Source organism: Magallana gigas, chromosome 5, assembly GCF_963853765.1.
Source record: "Magallana gigas chromosome 5, xbMagGiga1.1, whole genome shotgun sequence".
NCBI classification, from domain to species: domain Eukaryota; kingdom Metazoa; phylum Mollusca; class Bivalvia; order Ostreida; family Ostreidae; genus Magallana; species Magallana gigas.
The window spans coordinates 27,155,668-27,170,381 of NC_088857.1; the positions used below are offsets into that span (position 1 = coordinate 27,155,668).

General features: G+C 32.8%; 1 protein-coding gene across 3 annotated transcripts; it reads left to right on the top strand.

Annotated features, from left to right (window-relative positions):
- Positions 1-713: 713 nt before the first annotated feature.
- Positions 714-12,568, top strand: LOC117690347 (uncharacterized). 3 transcript variants are annotated; one of them, XM_066083993.1, is made up of 6 exons: positions 714-1,451; positions 1,919-2,103; positions 7,156-7,719; positions 7,946-8,116; positions 8,798-8,882; positions 10,280-12,568. In XM_066083993.1, the coding sequence occupies exons 3-6, from the start codon at positions 7,526-7,528 to the stop codon at positions 10,973-10,975; spliced, it is 1,146 nt and encodes a 381-aa protein (XP_065940065.1). In that variant the 5' UTR covers positions 714-1,451; positions 1,919-2,103; positions 7,156-7,525; the 3' UTR covers positions 10,976-12,568. The 3 variants fall into 3 exon arrangements, 2 of the variants coding, with proteins under 2 accessions (XP_065940065.1, XP_065940066.1); XR_010713857.1 differs by having other exon boundaries at positions 1,297-1,451; positions 8,827-8,882; XM_066083994.1 differs by lacking the exons at positions 714-1,451; positions 1,919-2,103 and adding an exon at positions 5,627-5,648.
- The last annotated feature ends 2,146 nt before the right edge of the window (positions 12,569-14,714 follow it).

Here is a 14,714-nt window from a genome sequence, read left to right on the forward strand (position 1 = left end):
AGATTTCTTCCAAAACATCCTACCCAAAGTATAATATACATGTATGTAGCTGTTACAAAACAAATGTCAAAAAATTCATCTGACCCCCTCCCCATGGATCTCTGCCAATGGATGAGTTCATTCGTTGCGTTAAAGGTAATAGCAGGATGTCGCATTCATAGTTTTTGCGCGCCGATTAGTTGACGAGTCAGTTGGGATCATGCGAATACACCATGTGTTTACATCACAGGCACGTAGCATCGGGGGTTGGGGTAAGGGAGGCTGCTTCCCCCTCCCAACTTTTTTTGGCAGCTGGCACTTTTCTTAACTTTATAGGCTAAATGGAAATATCATGGATTCAACCCCCCCCCCCCTTCCACTTTTGTAGGAGCATGGAATAAATGAAACTGAAAATAAGGAATTCTAATTGAATTGAAGTGACAGTTAGGGTTTTTTTCATGAATTTGAGAATTCACGCTTTTTTAATTGCTTGTCAAGATGATTTTGATGAAGCTGCCCACACACATTCAAATACAATACGTGTTTGTATACCCTTTCATATTTCATATGGTTGGAAATTTTTAAAAATGCCTTTCAGTTGATTTTGCATCTTAATATACAAATACAATTTTAAAAAAAACGACTATTAACTCTCCAGGTTTCAAGCTTACATGCACTTATATGATATGTTTACATTCCTAAAAATTTAATTAATAAAATAAATGAATTTCAAGTGATATATATGTACTGCAGTACATGTTTTAGATGGAAGAAAAGACTGACATTTTGTCTTAAATTTGCACGTTCCGTTTATAAATTTTTGATCAGCAGCGAAAATTAAAATTCATTTCTGATAAGATAGCCTAATTGATACATGCATGCTTTCATTGAATAATTTTGTTTAGTCAGGCAAGCTTTTTGGAAAGCTATTACTTGTTATTTATAATAGATTATATATGGATGGCGCTGCAAACAAAAAGAATCACTTGAGCGTTTTATTGATGCGAAATATAAACCAGCAATTAAAGTACTTATTAGTAAACATTGTCGTCTGAATCTGTCAAACAATGTTACAATGCACTACAGAGACAAGAAAGGAAAGTTTAAAAGTAAAAAATCATATTATAAGGACCTAAAAGCACAGGAAGCGAAGATAAATTTAGCTACACACCGGGTAGACGACGCTGTTAAAGAAGACCACTCTTTCTGTAAAGACAAACCGCCGAATCCAGATCTGTCAGACCTCGGGCCGTGGAATTGTTGAACTGGATGTATTGGCGAAGCGTATGTTTTGTGCATCGTGTAATACCCCGTTGCATCTTTCTAATATCGAAAGTGAAAGGAGATATTGACTGGGAAGTATAGTATACTGTTCATTCGATGCCAAAACAATGTTTGCTGGGCTTTAAACGATGTAAAAACTTGGAAGAGGAGCCAAGGGGCATTTGACGTAAACTCCAAACTTGCATTAGGTAATTATTTCACTTTTAAGAATGGTTTGTTATTTATAACAAATAACGGATACTGTCAAAAAGTATGGCGCGGATCCCAGTATTTTTCTGGAGCTGTGGGGTTTTCATCTGTTTATCACTCGGCTAATAAAAAAAACCATTTTAAAAACCAACAAGCAAATTGAAAAAAAAACCCCACACATTAATGATAATGATTTGTATTTTATAGGGATGCATGCATGTACATATTAACATAACTATACATTTCAGTATTTCTATTTTATGTACATGAATTTTGGCCATGCGTTTTTTGCAAATGTTTGAATGGTCATATAATTGAGTTAGTCTATGGTTGCTTATATAAATTCAATTCCTCAGAAATCTCTTCACTTGTTTCCTAGAACTAGTAGGCAGGATATCGACACATTTAACACAAGTTGAAATGATACCTTGCTTCGGTTTATACATGTTTATTATCGGTATTTTAGCTGTTGTACACACTGGACTTGGTCCTGTACAGGTGAACAACCTGCTCACAACCTTATATCTCCCCCCAGTGGACCCTACAACATTAAAACGGTGGGAATACAAAATCGACTCTACACTGGAGACCATAGCAAAGTTGTCTTGCTATGAGGCACAAAAGGAAGAAATAGAAATGGGAAATGGAAAGGTACTAATTAAAACAAAAATAATTAGTGAACATAAAAGTCAAAGGCATGGGTTTGAAAATGATTTTAATTTATTCAATGTAGTGAAATTTGTTGAGGTGCACAAACTGCACATTTTTTCTACTTAAAGCAATAATTAATATAACTCTTGCATCTTAAATTTGTGTGAAATAGGAATCACGATTGCCAATCAGTTTTCTTATTATTAAGTTTGAATAATGATTATAGTAACTGATTATGAAATCAAGGATATGTTGGTAATAAAAATTATAAATTATAACCAGCTAATGTTGATCACCTATACATATTATTATCTAGTTCTTTACTTATTTGTATCTCTTTGAAGATGGGAGTAAGCTTCAATGGAGGCTGGCAGAAACGGGGTACAGGTTGGAACTATGACAGTAATACACCTGAGCTAATTGCGTGGACCCTGAGGTCCACGCAGAAAATATATAAGCGAGGTTAAACCGGATGCTATGGGGAAAATTCAGCCTGCGCATGAGCTAGCCTGGTTCCTGTGCGTAATGGGTAGCTCAGGGAACCAGGCTAGCACACGTTTATCTGAATCGGGATCGGGATTCCATGCCATATGCACACATAAGGACACAGACCACAATTATTTTTCCCTCTTATTCCATTATACAAAAATAAATCATATAAAAAATTCCACCGGCTCAAATGAGTTCAAATACAGCATACCTATAGAATGACACTAGTCCAACAACATATCCAAACTACAGGAAAATCAATTGAGAGGGGACTGAGATATGGCCCCTAAAATAACCCCTACCATGAAAAATTCACTTTCACTTTGGAATTTGTGTAAACATTGGCCTCTTTACACCCTTTCTATTGCGCCTGTAAAGATAATTTTTCTAAATTTTTTCCTGCCTGTATTTTTTTTCAAACCTTCTTCTTTCCATCCATGCCATAAAAGGAACCAAATTCGACCATTTAGTACCCCTAGGAATTTTTGAAATAATACATACATTTTTAGAATGGAACTACTTGCGTGGTCAATGAGCACGGGGTAAAAATAGTGGTATGTGACCTAATAATTACACAATTCTTCTTTGATTTTGATGAAACTTGGTAGGTAGACACTTATACCCATAATACACCTCCCTGTGAAATTTGGCGGGAATTGTGTATTCTGCATCAGAGTTATAGGCCTTTGAAATCTGGTCCAGGAAGGCTGAAATAACATGCAAAATCTAGCACGTTACACACAATATTCAAATTTCAAGAGCTACATTTAACATTAATTACTTGTCAAAAGTTTCATTAATCTATTACATTCATTAACCTAACATGTCTACATGATGATGCTAATGATGATTTAATTCTTTTACACCTGGAACTATTTTTTGGAAATTTTTGAAAAAAATACCCCAAATATGGCTAATTTTTTCAGGAAATGCCAAAAATGAAACATTTAATCACATGCTATGAGCTTGAAAAAATATTTAAAAAATTCTGCATTAAGTTTGCTATAGAAATCAGGTATTTTGATAAATATACAGTGGCTAATCCGTTTACATTAAGCAGATAATCACATAGAACCATTCACACATTTTCAGGAAATGGCACTTGCTGACCAAAGTAGATTAACTCAGAGTACACAGGGCTGATATGGATAGGCATAAAATGCCTTTTGAAACAAAACTAACAATTTAGAAGAATTTAGAATGAATTCTATTTGTCCATTCATTAAATATACACTGAATAAATTACTTAAATGTACCCTAATTCATAAGGAGCCTTGGTTCATGAAAACTGTACTCTTAAAACAAAGGGAGATAACTCTACACATTAAAATCCAAAGTAGGGATTTTTTTACAAACCTTAACGAGAAACTATTTTGGTAATTACATGTCCATCACCTTCTTTCAGCATTATCTGGTGTGATTAATCTTGAGGAGATCATACCTTTTGTAGCGAGGAGTCACCATTCAAAGTCATGGGTTTCTACATACATTGTGCATTTAGAGGTGAAAATGTCTGGTATGTTACCATGAACAATAATGACCAAGACTCAAATTAATGATGAGAGTGCCAAAAAGATATTACTACAGTATTACAAATAGTAAAGCTTCTAGCAGACCTCATATATCTTGGGCAATCACTGTTCAATGCCAGCAATCAAACACATACACATGCTACATTTGTTGGTAGTTACATTTCTAGGACACAAAGAGGGGAAAAAACTGACATAATAAGACTTTAAAGCAATAATTTAAATAAAAGTTTGCAAGGCATTGATAATTTAGATGCTAAAATGACTATTTCTAACCAGTAAAATGTATATGTCTCATATAAATATCTATACATGAAGGTTTACATATTCTAAAGTACTGAGGAAAATGTTGTGATGCCTACTCACCATCAGATTTCAAGTGTTAAATTGTAAGAAAAATATGAATAAATGAATAAAATCAACTTACCATTTGTTGTTTTCTTCATTATTTCTCTGTCAAAATGGTGTTAACTGGGGGGGGGGGGGGGGGGGGGAGCAGGTGCCCTTTTACCAGCTTGTATGTCCTGTCATGCAACCTGCTAGGCAGTGAAATATGTCATCATTCTTAGGGATCATAAAGTAACATAAGCCCTACTTTCCTCCTTATAATTTAATCAAAATAATATTAAAGGAAATATAGATATATATACTTTTACATGTAATATGATTAATATATAAGAGAGAGAGAGAGAGAGAGAGAGAGAGAGAGAGAGAGAGAGAGGTGGTATATTTAAGGCTTTATAACTTAATGACAAATCGACCAATTCTGTTATGATTTGGGTGATAAGTAAAGTTAACATTAGAAAGTGTTTTTAGACATTTTGCAAGTACTTACGTCCCCTGTTTGACTCATTGATGACACCATGCTCTTCACACCCCGTTCAAATCCATTTCACACAATTTTTACCGTTATTTTTTCATATTATCTGCCAAAATTGAAAAAGAACCCCACAAAATGTCATTATTCATCCTAATTGTTTGAAAAATAACGAAAAATTAGACTTAAGTTGATAAACGTGGATTTTGACCTTTGACCTGATAGGACACAGACCACAATTATTTTTCCCTCTTATTCCATTATACAAAAATAAATCATATAAAAAATTCCACCGGCTCAAATGAGTTCAAATACAGCATACCTATAGAATGACACTAGTCCAACAACATATCCAAACTACAGGAAAATCAATCGAGAGGGGACTGAGATATGGCCCCTAAAATAACCCCTACCATGAAAAATTCACTTTCACTTTGGAATTTGTGTAAACATTGGCCTCTTTACACCCTTTCTATTGCGCCTGTAAAGATAATTTTTCTAAATTTTTTCCTGCCTGTATTTTTTTTCAAACCTTCTTCTTTCCATCCATGCCATAAAAGTAACCAAATTCGACCATTTAGTACCCCTAGGAATTTTTGAAATAATACATACATTTTTAGAATGGAACTACTTGCGTGGTCAATGAGCACGGGGTAAAAATAGTGGTATGTGACCATAAGTTCAAAGGCGCTGTTATTGTAAAGTTGTCGGTAAACAGTACAGAAACAAAGTATTCCTTTTAAAGAAATGATCGGCATGTGATATGAACTGTCAATATTATAAAATAAGTTAATGTTATGTCGAAACTACAACATGCATCAAATAGCATAATTTGCAATGTTAAGTTGTTTTCCGAATACACATGTAACTTAACTTTACTTTTATAGTAGGCGAGGCTAGAGTACTTCCCGATTAAAATGTTTAAGCATTTCAGTATGATTGAATAATTATGTCACTGTATAAAAGTTTAAATCTCAAGAAAGATGCATCAAAATATGAAATTAATTTATACAAAGCTGTCACTGCATAGTTATCAAAGTATTACAAATCGTAATGTGTGCGCAAATAGTAGAATTCGCCAAATGCCTGATACTATACATGTACATGCAAACTTCATTAATAGATATATCATAATGATCTTAGAAGTATGAACACTTTCAATTCTGAGATAAAAAGTCAGGGCTATACATATACGTAATACAACGTACAAATTTAGTGGTTAAAAGCAGGGGGCTAGAGTGGGTGGAATCTCTGATAATCTTAAGACTTTCTCGTTCTCGTTGAAAACACATGCAAATGGTCCACGTATTGTAGTCATTTTTTAAAGGACAGCAACTTGTTTAAACTTCAAAGTACTAACTGTTTATCTGCACAGTCCCTCATCTCATGCTTGAACAGAAAATTACAAAAAATTAAATTATAAGAAATGCACTCATTATCTACCCAACTTATACGAGTATAACCTGGCTTTGAGCAATTTTCGCTTTTTTTATATAGGTTATAAAGCGTAAACTGTCCCAACCCAGGTTATACTCGTATAACTTAGGTAGACATTAAGTTAATTTCTTAATTATTGTTAGTAAATGTATCTTATTTTTCAGACTGAGTATAGTTAAACTAGTGTGATGGTCAGACCGGTTCGAATACCGGCGCCAGATAGCTCAGTTGGTAGAGCACCTGACTAGAGATTCAGGGGGCCCGGGTTCGAAACCCGGTCTGGTCCGTCATTATTTCTCCCATCCCGTTACATTTGGTGTCGTGACTAACCCCTGGAACTGACAGGTGAACTCCTGCCAGGGGAAGAGTCTGGGGGTGATCTTCAGGGACGAAGATCATTTAAGGGGGAAGGAATGTAACGGTCAGACCGGTTCGAATACCGGCGCCAGATAGCTCAGTTGGTAGAGCACCTGACTAGAGATTCAGGGGGCCCGGGTTCGAAACCCGGTCTGGTCTGTCATTATTTCTCCCATCCCGTTACACTAACTAGAATAATGATGAATAATTTATATTTATTTCACATTTTAAGTTTTGCAGTTTGATCAAATACTTAAAACATTTATGTATTTAACTTAATTAAATTTATGACTGAAATATTACTTATTAATTATCATGGATGTTCCTTCATGATGCCTTTTATAATGTGTATCATTCTTTTCACAGATATATAGTGGTGGTCACATGTATGAGTAAAATTAACTTGTATATGATTTAATATAGGTCATGGATCATTAATTGGAAAAGAATCGGGAAAAGTAATTCAGTTTTCAATAAGAAGCAAGTCCTGCCATGTATGTAGCCTTCATCAGAATAAAGATCATACTATTCCATCTCATGATTGTTCAAGAAACTGGGATGGGCCAAGTAAAGGGATGGAACCGGACATGGCAATAACAATGGCCCGGGACTTGGAAAAGACTGGCAATCCGATTAATATTATCCATGGCGACAATGATTCAACAACAAAATTCCGTCTTCAAGCTGATTTTCCTTACGTGGAGAAAAGAGATGACACCAACCACACCAAAAAAAAGTATAACAATAAAGCTATATAAATCGAGACAGAAGTACAAAGTTCTGAGACAGCCAAATGTTATATCCTATATTATATCCTATATATGGTAGATGCATCATGTATGCCATCAAAGAATCTCATGAAAAGGATCCAAAAAAGTTAAGAATGTCGTTGGATCTTATTGTTCCACACTTGTATGGGGATCATTCCAAATGTGCCAAAGAGAGTGCTACCTGGTGCAGTTATCTAAAGAACCCTTCAAAGTTTAGGTAAAGACTTATGTTCATGTCAATATAGAAAAGAATTTAAAGTATCATAAATTTATGTAAGGAGGGTATTACTGTATTCTCCATGTTGATATGTCCTTAGCTCATATCGGTCTGTATATCCAATGTATTCATGATAAAGACCAAAATAAATGATGGAAATTATGGAGAATAAGATTACCGTACTCAGTAATAGAGGGTGTTGATTTTATAACATTCTTTTTGACAGGTATCGAAGTCTACCAGAAGGCAAGCCTCTCACATGCGTTGACCTGAAGAGTGCTCTAACAGATGTCATAAATAACCTGAAAGACAGAGCTGCTGCCTTGACCAACCTTGGATCTACACAAGCAAATGAAAATTTTAATTTCATTGTCTCAACGAAAGATCCAAAAAACAAGTAAGGATTGTTAAAAATTAAATGTGAAAGTATATGTATACTTTTTTTTTTTTTTGGAAACATTTTATTGAAACTCTTTTACAATTTTTCATACATGGTACCAGGAAAATTAATATATAGCATAATATTATGCAAAAGAGTTATATATGATAGAGAAAGTAAAAAGAGAAAGAAAAAAAAGACAGACAGGCAATCACATCATGTACATCAAACATAAATCAGCTATGTATATTTTACTTCTAGTAATAACTATAGTAGATTTTGGGTTTATAATTCATAAGTTCTATTTAATAGCTAATATATATGCTACCTACAGCAAATCACAAATTGCTTTCCATTCTCTTTCATATTCTAAATATTTGCAGTTTTTTAATAACATAAATTTCTGAATAAGGAATCTGTCGGCAATTATGATACTTAAACTAAAAAAGTCAAGTTTTTGGATAGGTTTGAACTTACTGGCAAAAATGTATTGTTTTACAATAAGTATCAATAAGTTCTGAACTCTGTATAATTTATTATTGTTGTATTTACCAAAAAGTATGCTTCTTTTATCATCAATTATGTATATGTATACTTGATTAAGATGTTTAGTAAGTTGATGCCACTAAATATTGAGCTTTAAAGTGACTTGCATTTAGTATTGTAAATTGTTTTATAACAAAAGAAATATCTACACAGGTCATTCGGATCAAGTAAATCTTTGACAGGTAGAATATCAGCATCTGTATTGCAAAAAAATGAGGGCCATGGATATTTATCAAAGGCAAGTGAGACAAGTATTATGCTTTGCATAAATTTGTTCAAACTTTAACCACAGAGTACTTCTAAATAAAGGATGTGCAATTATTCATATTTACATTTGGAAATATGTTTCCTTATATGAACCTATAAAATAGCCAAAACGTTCAACTCTGTGTGAAAACTAACAAAATTAAATCAAATTATAGACATTACCGAGATTTTATATTAAACTTTGTAAGTCTGCTACATTCAAACCATAAGAATGTGCAATAAATTGTCATTGTGATGTTATAAAATTGACCTCTTGACTGGCTAGGCAAATATTCATACAGAAATGAAGGTTGTTGCTTTTTGTAGGTTCATATATTTAGATATGTAGAAATACATTTGCAAAATGTAAATATATATAGATTTATATTACATGGCATTTTTTATATTGCATCATATATTAGCCCAAGATTGCTGCATATTGACCAGCTGATAAACAGTGACCGAGGGCTAATATAGGATGTGATATAAAAAATGCCAGGTCATGATTTTTATATCATATACTTATAGAAAGTATCAAAGACACAATTAAAAATAAATCATGTGATGATTGATTATTGTGAACAATTTGCCCTTGTCTACATATTCTGTCTCTTATAAATCTCCCTGAAAATTTCGCCACAACTGTTTGTATACCAAGTTGATGTAATTAATTAATTATTCGACGTCATACTCAAAAATCAGAGTTGAACAACACATTTGAAACTTTATGTTATATTGATAGCTTATATTATTTAACGAAAACGGGTGTGAAATAACAACCAAAGAATGCCAGAGAGGGAAATGAAATATATAAAACATGCCTGTTTAGGAGGGTAACAATTGAAATTCACATCCGTGAGAAATCATTGTAATCCGATGTGAAGCGGAGGTTGACAATTGTTTTCATTGGGTGTCAACTTTTTCAACTGTTACCCTTCCAAACAAGCACTATATATTTTATCATACTGAATGTCTTAATTTTAAAGGAAACTTTATTGCTTTTATTTTATTATTTATTTGCTTTATTTCAAACGCATAACATGACTTGATGTGAATTCTACTTCGAACCGTACGCACATAATTTACACGCATGTAACAATTCGTTGTGTTACCCGTTGCCAAGTGTGTTGCTATCGCTGAGGGTAATAGAACGGATTATAATCTGCATCTAAACCAATCAGATTTCAGTATTTAACATGAAATATTAATAATAAATTTTCATACACACCCATAGGGTTTATTACACATAATAAGGCAAATTTTGTATATATCGCACAAGTTGGAAAAGGGTATATTTTCTATAAGTACACGATATACATGTATGATTTCTGTCTGTCATTTTTAAAAACAAATATAACAAAAAATTAAAATTTCAACTCTCCTTAATAGGTAAACAACGCAGTTGGATTATCCCCAGGACAATTCACCATGAAATTAGCAATGAAAACTGCGACCAAGCGGAAACTTCAGAAAGCGAAGCAGATGAGCATACAAGGGAAGAGAAAGCGACTTGTTAAAAAGATTAAAAAGAGCTGTAAGGAGGCCACAAATGAAGTCCACGAAGGAGTTACATTCTCTAAATATGCTGAATTAGATCATGATAAGGAGCAGGAACCAACCAAGACAACAGAAATCCCACAACGCCTGACACTTCCTAGAGAAAAGTCTTACACGTATGTCACCTTCGACATTGAAACAACAGGCAGGGGGAGGGACTGCGAAATTTTGCAGATTGCAGCTGGAGAAGATTTCAATGTTTATGTTCATCCACGCTGTAATATAACTGAGCAGGCCTCATTAGTAAATGGAATACAGTACAACAGGGATACAAATACCATGTTCCATAAAGGAAGTGAAGTAAGATCCAAGCCTATTCAAGATGCACTTTTAAATTTCATTGACTACATTAGGGAAATTCCTGAACATATACTTGTTGGGCACAATATCTGCAACTTTGATCTTCCAATCATTGCTAACAAACTGAAAGAATTCAACCTTTTCGCAGAGTTTTCAAAACATATTGTGGGTTTTGTGGACACGTTAAAAATTGCCAGAAGAGTAAATCAAAAAATCAGAGGTGGGTAATTTTCAGCAAGAAAACTTGGTTAATAAACTCACAAACTGCACATTTTCAGCACATGATGCAAAAGAAGATGTTCGAGCATTGACTGTGTTGTTTGCGGAAAGGTTAGAGAAGGAAGTTCAAGATGAGGATCTGTTTCACATAAGCTTTCATGATGTTAAAAAGAAATATTCAGAATTATTACAACGAAAGAACATCAAAGTTGCAGCTGCACAAAAGTTAGCAAGAAGTGGTATTATGCCATATCACTTGCAGCTAGCTCATGGTAGAAACCATGGACTGAAATTGTTACTGGATAGTTTTCATGTTCTCCTAACAACCAAGTATTGGTCAGCTGTCGTTAGATTTCTTGAGAAAGAAGAGTAAACTACAATTTTGAAATATGGAAGGATATTGCATTTATTGAAGAATGTTTCATTCAGTTACAACTAATGTATCAGCTACATCTTTTGGTTTATATTTACTTATGTGATTATGTTATCAACTATATTATGTTTGATAGTGGCATCTATTTTAGATGAGAAAATACTTTGCTCTCTACCAAGAAATCTCTGAGAATAACAGCACTACATGCAAATAAATATTGGTGTTATTAGCTGTCTGATAGCGCTACATGTATGAATTGATAATATTAGCCGTCCAATAGCGCTACATGTATGAATTGATGATATTAGCTGTCTAATAGCATGATACATGTATGAATTGATGATATAATATGTTTGATAGCGCTACATGTATGAATTGATGATATTAGCTGCCCAATAGCGCTACATGTATGAATGGATGAAATTATCTGTTTGATAGTGCTACATGTATGAATTGATGATATCAACTTTCCAATAGCGCTACATGTATGACCATTGTTGATATCTGTCCAGTAGCGTTAGATGTTTAAATTGATGATATTAGCTGTCTGATAGCGCTACATGTATGAATTGATGATATAATCTGTGTGATAGTGCTACATGTATGAATTGTTGATATTATCTGTCTGATAGTGCTATACATGTTTGAATTGATGAAATTAGATGTCTGATAGCGCTACATGTATGAATTGATGATATTCGCTGTCTGATAGTGCAACATGTATGAATTGATGATATTAGAAGTACTTGCTATGTACACCTACTAAAATTTGAATACCTGTATCATGAAATCCATTGTTATTGTCTTTTAACAATTTTATGTCAAAATGGGAAAGTTTAATCTCTTTTGAAATCGATTACTGCCGTTCAAATAATGAGAATCTATAAGTTATGAAAATTCTTTTTTTTTCATTATTGCACAGCATTCATAGTGAACATATATGACATACATGTATAAAATCAGGAATGTTTTAAAAGGAGGGGGAAGGGTTGGAATGTTCAATCCACATTTTGAAAGTTAAAACTTACCAAAATCACATAGTTTCTCATTTATAAATATAAGCGACAGATGTCACTATAGGAGAAATTGTATTTCAAGTGCAAAAAAGTCAAATTCTATCTGCAATGAATACTGCCCCTCCCCCCTCCCCTCTTTCAAATCAATTTCTTGTTAACTGATTATTTCCACTTGATATCAATCTTCTTATTTGATAATTAAGCAATTGTATTCCCAACAGCTACAATTACATTAATGTGAAGCATCCATACATGTAACAAATGCATAATTGTATGCACTTCAGAATTATATGTGTTACATAATTTCTACAAATGTGATAGATTTACTATTTCATAAACAATTGCAAGATATGAGCTGCTCATGAGCAAATAATGAGAATGTTTGGTATGGGATATAAAAGCAAGAAGTTCTTTTTTTGTTTTTTGTGCGTATGAGTTAATTATTAGAAGCTAATGAGTATGTAAAGTAAACTTTAATTCACTAGTTACAGTGTTTCCTTTGAAAAAAGGGAAAAAACTATGATTTTTTGTGTACAAAACCCCTTTTATAGTCTATGTTTCCATGGAAACGAAGTCCAACACATATACTTTATTTTAGCTCACTAATAGTCCAATGAACATTTTCATAAATTTTGGTGAAATCGGTGGACCTGTAAAATGTGTTTTTCACTAGTTTGTTACCATGGCAACCACTATGAATTATTACAAAAATTTTTTTAAATGTTGATTTTTACGCAAGTTAACACATGATATATGATGAAAATAAAGTAATGATTAATTTATTTTCAATAAAAACACCAAAGACGTTTTTTCTCCTACTTTGAATTTGAAATTTCGTTTTTTAGGTTTCATTTCAAATCGTAGCCTGACATACTCATACCCAGGTCATTTCGTACCCAGAATTCAATTTTGAATTATCAAAATCCAAAACAAATTTAAGTTACCATCAATAAATAATTCAATAAAAACAAAGGATAATCAAAACTCAAATTTGTGGACATCATAATTTTTGACAGACACATTGTAAATTAAAATATTTCCCCATTCTAATCTTTTTTTTTTGTTTGCATTTATTAAACATTAATTTGCATGCGAGATAATACCTCCGCAGAGGCTCTCTATATATACATCACCTGGGGTGCCAGGGGCCCCCTGGATCAGTAATGCTAATCAGCGATATAAGTGAATCAGTATTTATAATTGTATTCTTTTTTAAGCGTAAATAGACTTAGATATGAAATAACAATTGATATAATATACGTATCAATATTGTATATACATTTGTAGAGCATTTATATATATTGTACAAGGTATTTGTTTTCTTCAATATGTATACATGTAATTGTATTTTTTTTAAGCGTAATTAGACGTAAATATGAAATAACATATTTTGATACAAGTAATAGTAAAGTAAAATAAGAGTACTATTCGGGGAGGTATCAATTGATATAAAATTCATACCTGTTCAATGAAATATGTTTAGCAATAAATATTCAATCGGAACATAAAGTAAATGCAATGCGGCAGGACTAACAACAGCATCACAGTCCAAAATTGCCTACCGCATATATGTGAAGAGGGACAGGTCTCCCTCTTGTACATTATAATAGTACATTAATAAAGTTTATAATATTTCATTTATCATATACTATTTGATAATTTTTCAAGAATGCTGAAATTTAACTTTACACATTTTGATTTTTTTACAGTAAGATACAATTGCATTAGCGCATTTTTTAAAAAACAGCGCATATCTTCAGATGACACATGTTCGTTTAAGATTCTACGTTTGTAAATTTTGCATGCAATGAATGACAAAGTGTTGTCTAAGATAAGAGTATATTTGTTGCTCGTGAAAATAAAACCAATGACAATCAATTTCCATGTAACATCAATATTTAGTATTAGAGAAATTTTCCGCCAAAGTGGCATTGTCAAGTCAATTCTAATCATGATGTGAATTAGCTAGGGTATCTCAATTCTCTAGTTTTAATGCACAAATCAATCATTAATGCTTAATAATTCAGTGTTTGAATGACAAATTTTAGTGAATTTAGGAACCAAAAATAATCTCAATATCTGTCCATACAAGTGAAATATTCTCGAGATAAATTGATTTTCTTATTTAAAAAAAATATACATTACTCTTTAATTCAAGTTTTATGCATAAATTTAAAATATGGGAGTAAAAGTTAAAAAATACTTTATGGTGAGAAATTATCCAGAGATCTGCGATGTAGATACTACATGTAGCTGCAGCCAGGTATTATCCAATATATGTATAAATTACTTCAGACTAGACAATAAGACATTAAAATAATATACATGTATATTGATAGAATCAAAATAGCAACAACAA

Coding starts and splice junctions, on each gene's coding strand:
- LOC117690347 (XM_066083993.1), top strand. CDS start 7,526: ATGTTATATCCTATATTATATCCTATATATGGTAGATGCATCATGTAT. Junction 7,720..7,945: donor AAGAACCCTTCAAAGTTTAG/GTAAAGACTTAT, acceptor TCTTTTTGACAG/GTATCGAAGTCTACCAGAAG. Junction 8,117..8,797: donor ACGAAAGATCCAAAAAACAA/GTAAGGATTGTT, acceptor ATATCTACACAG/GTCATTCGGATCAAGTAAAT.